Source organism: Orbicella franksi, unplaced genomic scaffold (genome assembly GCF_964199315.1).
Source record: "Orbicella franksi unplaced genomic scaffold, jaOrbFran1.1 SCAFFOLD_221, whole genome shotgun sequence".
NCBI classification, from domain to species: Eukaryota; Metazoa; Cnidaria; class Anthozoa; order Scleractinia; family Merulinidae; genus Orbicella; species Orbicella franksi.
The window spans coordinates 1-8,089 of NW_027670663.1; the positions used below are offsets into that span (position 1 = coordinate 1).

Genomic DNA, 8,089 nt, shown 5'->3' on the forward strand with positions numbered 1-8,089 from the left:
ACAGAGCCTTTCTTAGTCTTAAGGTTTACCGAAAGATGGGTTCCTAGAGAATAGCAAGGTTTTTAATTTCATAGGTTCTGATATTTACTCGGAAAAATTCTACTCAATAAGTTCGATCTGATTCAAAGCTTAGCCAATCAGAAGCGATTGTGAACGATCAAATTTAACTAATGAAGAAACATCGCTGTCTCAATCAGCAACAGCAAAGATGGAATATCTTAGATGGGATTCTTTATCAAGAATAATTGACTAACAAATTGAATTGAGTCTTACAGTCTACCTGTATCATCGACAATTCCATTTCCTGCAGATCCTGGGTTCACACTCTGCCCACGTTGTTGTTGATGATCCATTGGCGCGCAGGGAAGAACATCATGGTCCAAGCAAGCATGCCTTTTTTCTCTCTCGCTTTGTTCTCGACCCTGATTTCTTTCTTCTAAGCCCTCTCCTTGTCTTGTTGTTGTATGCTTCGTGACCTTTTGATTATTTTCCACTTCAGGTGGTAAGTCATAAATGTGATCTTGGTCCGTTGGACTTGAAGCTACAAATATACCAGTCAAGATAGATGTGTTTGGTAAAATAAAGGTCTAAAGCATTTTTTTGGGGGGGGGAGGGGGGGTTTCTTGTTATCATTCACTTTATAATGGCAATGTAGCGCGCGTTCAACAAGTATTCTGACGGTGCCATTGAGACGTTCACTGAGAGGAATTCGCATTTCACAATTTCACTGTACTGATTTTTTTTTATCTTTAAAATCCACAAATACAGTTTCCACATTATTAAGGAAAGGTTACAAAGGTTATGGATCACCATCTCAGGAGTTGCATCGACTGAACAGATTATTATCATAGACAATAATGTTAGGGTACTTAATATTTGTCCCGTTCCTTCTTTTACAACGTTGATATATTTTTTCCTCTTTAAGTTTATAAAACGCGAATTTTCTTACAGTACTGCGGGAGGAAGCAATTTATCTCAACAATTTCATGTTAGACTGGAACTAGTAGCTAGCAAGCCAAATCTGAGAATTATTAAAGCGCAGACTGTTGCAAAAATTAAACTAAACTTGATACCTGTTTGACTCAACACATCCTTTTTTTTGTTAATGTTAATTTCCCTTTTTAGCCTGCCGGTATTCCATGTGTGGTTCTTTCTAGTCTTAGACTGTTACTTACCGGTCTTAGAATCGCAGAATGTTACATACCTCTCGGCCCTGGTGGATGTGAGTACACGTTACTTCCGTCCCCAAAAACAATTGCGGAAGCCTGATGGATATCGATGTGGTATGTGCTTCCAAGAGTCTTGTTTGCACCTACCACGGAACAGACAAAATAGAAATTAAACATCACATAAAATGCTATACACAGAACACCAAGCCACCAGGCACAGAACCTTCTTATTAGATCTAGACTGCAGCGCACTAACCATTACCCCAGCGCGCCTCCCACGTTCAGTGCGGAAAAACGTAATTAGCATGCGCGAGTTTTAGTTGCGGGCCAGGCTCCAAGTTTAAAAAGATGGCGGAAATTTCGTTGTTCATGGAAACAAAAAGTTACGAACATCGTTTTTTTTTTTTTTTTCAATTTTCCCGGTGAGCAGCAACATTTTCTCGTCACTAATAGAAAGTTGGTGTAATGTTCTCGTGAAGAATCAATCTTAAGTAAAAATAAATCAACCGAGCGACTTCCTCGGATTCCTTATTACAGTCTGCCGTTCTCTCCGCCATTTGCAACCCTCATTATTGTCTGAGCCTGCAAGTAGGGTTAGATATGCGCAGAAGGCTGCGCAGTACATTTTTCCGCTATGAACATCCCACGTTGAAGGAAGATTAGGTGGTAAAATGCGCGGAGTTGGATTGGTACGAGTGCGCTTTCGGTGTTTCCGGTGCGCTCGATGGCTGTCAAAAACCACCTTTCAGAGAAACGAAAGTCAAGTTTTATTCCTTTATTTTTGAACCAACAGTGTGGCGTTTTCAAAGGGTCTTAGAGGCTTTTGTCCCACAGCTTAGTGCGTTTATGTTTGTTCGAATGTTAAATAGATATTTTCAGCGAAATTTGTTTGCATTTGAATAAAGTAAGTATGTGGTGAATGTCTGTATTTTTCCAACGCTAATTTTGACCTTATACTTATCCCAGGTTTTTTTAAAGCTAAATTTTACAGATGCTGAAGATCTGTTTGCTTTTCATTACATAGCAAAATATTATACAGCTGAGACACACTATTCCTCCTACTGGGTAAACACGGCCAATTTCCTTACTGAAAATGACCCAGTAAACAGTGAACACAAATTAGTAAGCCTGAAATATCCCAGTTTGCGTCGATCGAGGGACGAGACGACTACAAGAGTTCCTTGTTATTATTACATCTCTCGGTCAGTACGCGCTCTGTGATTGGTCAATTTAGCGGGCCGTACTCTCTTGTACGGCCCGCTAAAATTTAAACTTGGTTTTGTTGCCAAACTGTTTCGTGATTATCCATAAGTGTTCTTAACTTTTATAGCAAGTGAAAGTGCTAACGACTTAAAAACAGTTTCAAACTGATTCGTTTTGCTTTCGAGGTGCGTCAGAAATTTGAAGCCTTTCCGAGTCCGCGTGAATAGAAATCGTTTCCGAGCCCGTCAGACACACAGTAGAGATATAATAAATATCTTACTAACCTCGTCTTCTCGGTCCCTACTGTAAGTTACGGATCCTCTTTTTTTTCCCCTTCGATTTATGACCCGCGCGCTTCGCGCTTGGGCCATAAATCGAAGGGGAAAACAACTCGGTCCGTAACTTACAGTACGGACCTCGAACTCGGTTAGTAAGAGGTATTTTCAAAGTAGCTTTACTTTAGAATGTATTTTTCTTGTCTTACAAATATCGAAAAAAATTTTCTTAATTCGCATGAGTTCAATCTTTAAAATACTCTTGACCAGTAATTAATAAGACATTTTGATTGGTATGCAAAAAAAAAGCTGTTCAACAAAATTTACCGGTTTATTAAAAATCGGTAATATTCTCAAAACAACACGGGCTTGTTATCACTGATTTTAGACTTCTATCGTCTTGTACTTTGTAGATTAAAGCCATTTTTCAGGCGTTAGGAAAACAGACATAATTGCTTCAAATTTTCAGCCAAACGTACAGCAGGTAACTGCCTTTATGAAAACAATGAACTAAAAGGTTGTTTCTAGTCTCCGATTAAACCTGCATGAACACTTCTGTAAAATCTTGCACCTTCACGTATTATGACAAAAGTGCAATTCTTTTCTCTTAAACAGACATGAATGGGCCGCTTTCAATCTACCCTAATCTAGGAAACAGTATTGGGAGCATGTCGAGTCTATCATCTCACCGATGGAAGAAGACACAAATGACTTCTCCGGAATGAAAAGATTCTGGTCCTTCATCAAACACAGCAGAAGGGACAGTATGGGTGTTGGGTCATTGAAGAAAGATGGCACAACAATATCTCACCCCAGAGATAAAGCTAATATCCTAAACATGCAGTTCCAGTCAGTGTTCACACGTGACAATCCAGACGCACAAGACATACCGATGATGTCATCGCCGTTTGCCACCATAGACGACATCCAAATAACTAGGGCAGGAATCAAGCGGATGTTAGACCAGCTTAAAATCCATAAGGCACCCGGACCGGATGGTATAACACCTCGAGTGATGAAGGAGCTCTCAGAACCTGTAGCCTCCATTCTTACCATCATATTTAAGAAGTCGTATGAAAGCGGAGAAATCCCAGGCGACTGGAAATGTGCCAACATCACACCTATCTATAAGAAGGGCTCTAAATATGATGCACGTAACTACAGGCCTATCTCCCTCACGTGTATATCAAGCAAATTGATGGAGCATATCATAGCAAACTCAATCATGCTGCACGCCGATAACCACAACATCCTGTACCCCCTACAACATGGCTTCAGGGATAGAAGATCGTGTGAGACACAGCTTTTGGGATTCGTAAACGACCTAGTTAACACGATGCATGCTGGATCCCAGACGGATATCCTGGTGATGGACTTTAGTAAGGCATTTGACAAAGTCAGCCATCCTCGTCTTGTTACCAAGCTGAAGTATTATGGAATTGGTGGTAGGACAAACAGATGGGTCCAATCCTTCCTAAGTGGCAGAACACAGAGAGTTGTCCTTGAAGGAGAATTTTCAGACGACGCCGAAGTACTTTCTGGTGTACCACAAGGTTCTGTCTTGGGTCCATGCTTATTCCTTTTTTATATAAATGACCTACCTGAATCCCTTGCCTCTAACATTAGACTATTTGCTGATGACACCATTGTGTACCTGACCATCCACTCAGACAGTGACACCCAAGTACTCCAAAGAGACCTAAACAAATTAGCCGAATGGGAAACCCTATGGAAAATGGAGTTCCATCCAGACAAGTGTGAAGTACTTAGAGTAGGGCGCAAGCGTGCTATGGTACAAAATGACTATATTCTTCATGGTAAGACATTAGCAACGGCTGACTCAGCCAAATACCTCGGAGTTACTATAGCATCAGACCTGAGATGGAACAAACACATCGACACCATCTCGGGTAAAGCTAATAGAACTCTTGGATTCCTGAAAAGGAATCTAAAGATTAACTCTACTGCACTCAAGTCCACTGCCTATAAAACATTGATCCGACCTACCCTCGAGTATGCCTGCACCGTTTGGGATCCTTACACACAGGGAAACATCTATAAGCTCGAGATGGTGCAGCGTCGGGCAGCGAGATTTGTTCTTGGCAGATACAACAACACATCCAGCGTAGGGGACATGCTATATGAGCTCGGCTGGACTTCCCTCCAAACTAGGAGACAGACACTTAGACTCTGCATGATGTATAAAATTCATAAAGGCTTGATAGCCATGGACGCACAAGAGTTCGTGACTCCACTTCAAAGGAGATCACGGCACGTAAATTCAGATGCGTACAAAATTCCCCGCTCAAAGACGGACTACCACATGTACTCGTTTTTCCCGAGAACGATACGAGAGTGGAACAGCCTGGCCAATGAAACAGTAAATGCACCAAACTTGACGGCCTTCAAGAAAAGCCTGCCGCCTGACCAAGGCCAAACCAAACGATGTTGACTTTGACTTTATTATTATTATTATTATCATTATTGCTATTATTATTATTATTATTTAGTTTTTATTATAGCATTTTAGCCTTATTTTAATTTGTAGTTTTTTATTTATACGCTCACTAGAATCTTCAGAATTGAAGGAGGTGAGTCGCCCAGGAAGAAGAAGAAGAAGAAGAAGAATAACAAAAGGAGCTTTTTATTAATCGATAAAAATGCCGTTTTTTGTCACTGACTTGTATATTTTAGCAACACGGTTCGGCTAACTCTTAAGCCTTCATCAGTTGAAGAACTGCTTGATATTAAGCGCGACTTAAAAACCTTTTAAAAATTGAAACGTTGCGCGTGCTGTATGCGTGACTCGAGAGAATTTTAAGTGCGTGCTAAGCACTTGTAGACTTCAGGGATGACTATGTGATCATTCCCAGCGTTCGGGTCTTTTACAGACATCCAAGCTTCTAGAAAAAGCCGCTGATGGCAATGTGCCTCACGTCCGACGACTTCAACGTTTTCAGAATCCATGTGATGATGACATTCGTGAACATGGCACGCAAGTTTGGAGTTATGATCGAACATCACGACAGCCTTTTTGTGCTCGGAAACCCGCATCTTTAGTGATCTTTAAATCTGGCCATAGTATGCAAAATCGCACTGACTGCAATTGATTCTGTACACTACTCCAGATGATGGACGGTCGGTTTCAACCTGCTGTTTTGTAAACATAGCCCAAGGAAATTGTATCAATACGACTCTGAATTTGCATAACAGTGCCATGACAGGTGTTATTCTGAGGCTATTGTGATTTTTAATTTACTCCTAAATTCAGTTCTCTAATAAAAGCATAATTTTAGTTCGAATGCCTGTACTTTCCGTTTTCATTTCATTTCCATGATATTTCATGTGACGTCGGCTGCCACAATGCTGTTCCCAAATAATATTACTTCCCTCCTTCATGAAATGAGTTCTTCCTACTGTTGGGAACACCAAGATTGCCAAAACCTTTACTGAACTAATATAAATTTAAACTGATCTGTTCACTCTTCTGCTGAAACTTCTAAAACCACACACGTGAAAATACAACTCAAACCTCTCGAGTTCGTCTTATATGACCTTTCAGTTTCGTTGTCGAAAGTCCGCACATCTGGTCGTGAAGGTATGCGAACAATGTGTTTGAAGCCATGATCATTGAAGCTCGAAATTCTTGAGTCTTTCATCGCAGAACTAAAATAGGTAAGACTTGTGGAAGAAGTTTTTGAATGAAAATAAGTAGATTTACCTGTGTAATTTGTATTTCACAGCAATTACGATTTGCATGTGCTCGCGATCGAGCTCTGTCAGGTCTGTAATAAGCTTAAAAGACTATTAATAAACGATATATGCCAATGGTAATTTATGAATTATAACAATAGCAAGCCGTAATGAGCTTAACTTTGCGTTTGTAGATGAATCCCGATTTTGATTTCTCGAACCACCCTTAGATTTATTTCATTGTATTTTCACCCCCAATATCTGGAACTCCCGATTTCTTGGACAAATTTTCTCGTTTCCCTTCATTGGGAGGATTCCGGTCCACTGTCCACTGTCCACTGACCAGAGAAATTGAATATAATATGTTATAAAACCCTTCTTTACAAATTACCCAATGCAAGCTTTTTCAAATTAAACAGCTAATAGTTGAATTGATGACGTAAATTCTCGCTTGAGTTCCATATACAAAGGAAATACTTATTCCACCTTCTGCGCCAGTTTAGCAGGAAAATAAAGCACAGCTTAAACTGTAGTCACAATTTGCAAAGCGGAAGTTTTGCGAGTCAGGTCAAAAATTGGTCATTCCGACAGCTAAAATATCGACGTCTTGGTCTGAATATTGCATGGATAATACAACTTTGATGAAGTGATCATGCATTAAACTGAAAACGTCCAAACTTTGGAACTAAATTGGCACTTTGTTTCTGTTCAAAGTCCTCAAGTCCCAGACGCACCATATCCTTTTGTAAACACGCAACTTACTAAACTTTGTAATGAAGAGAGAATGCTATCCGGGGAATATTCATTTCTATGCTATCAAATTTACCTCTATCTCTTTCTGTGCCCATTATCAGGATAGAGTTGAGCTCAGGAGCATCACTGTCAACATGTATGGGTCTGGCATGTCTGGGCTTGTAGAATATGTTTCCACTTTCTTCCTAATTAGCTTCTAATCCCGTCCGTGTAGGGGTCGTGTCTTTCATTTTCAGACGATCCGGGACCCCTCCGAAGGGAGAGCCTGTGGCACAGTCGGTCGCCTGAAATTTCAATTGACCAATTAGGATTCAGCAGGCGGGAAAAACTGACGTGCTTTTCTGACATCACATGGCATTCAAGTCGGGCAACCTTTCTCACTGGAGACGGGATTCAATATTTACGAAGCGGGTTTATTAATTTCCAAACCATATCAGATTGTAAATAATGAAAATAGGAAACATGTTGTGTCTCCAAGCTTTTAATTTGGCGCCAAAAATGGACTTGCTTATGTGGGTTTGCGGTTAACCTGGGCATTATACTAGTGGGGTTAGGGATTTTTAGCCAAAACAGCAAAAACTGATTCCCGATAAGTGATCTGTCGGCCTGGGTTCGAGACTTACCTCACTTACGAAAATTCGGTCTCGCACAAGAAAATCTGCTATTGACCGATACATCTTTCTTTTTTGTTTTGCCACGATCTCATGGTCGTGAGAGTTGGAGGCCCTGGGATGAAAAAATTACAGGGTATGCTTACTTGTCAATCCACCCAGCATAAGGAACTGGTCAGAAAGTATTGGGGGGAGGATGGGTGGGCGGAGCAGAGAGGGGGTGGTTCATCAGTTTTTGAGCCCTTTGTAAGGGGTGGGTCGTTCAATTTTCAGCTACCCATTGGGGTGGGTCATCTTGTGTTTTAACAGGAATTGGCACACATTTGACACAATCGACAACAGTGGTAACTCCTTGCATTTCGAAAAGACGAAAACTTTTAAAGCC

At 40.6% G+C, this 8,089-nt stretch overlaps 1 protein-coding gene across 1 annotated transcript; it reads right to left on the minus strand.

The window, feature by feature from the left end:
* Window positions 1-280: 280 nt before the first annotated feature.
* On the minus strand, window positions 281-7,490 carry LOC145473850 (uncharacterized; the record flags this gene model as incomplete). The annotated part of the gene is made up of 3 exons (XM_081455083.1): window positions 7,167-7,490; window positions 1,205-1,312; window positions 281-541 (listed from the first exon to the last, which is right to left on the minus strand). Coding segments are annotated over exons 1-3 (391 nt in total), but the record flags the coding sequence as incomplete, so codon positions are not given.
* Window positions 7,491-8,089: the final 599 nt, after the last annotated feature.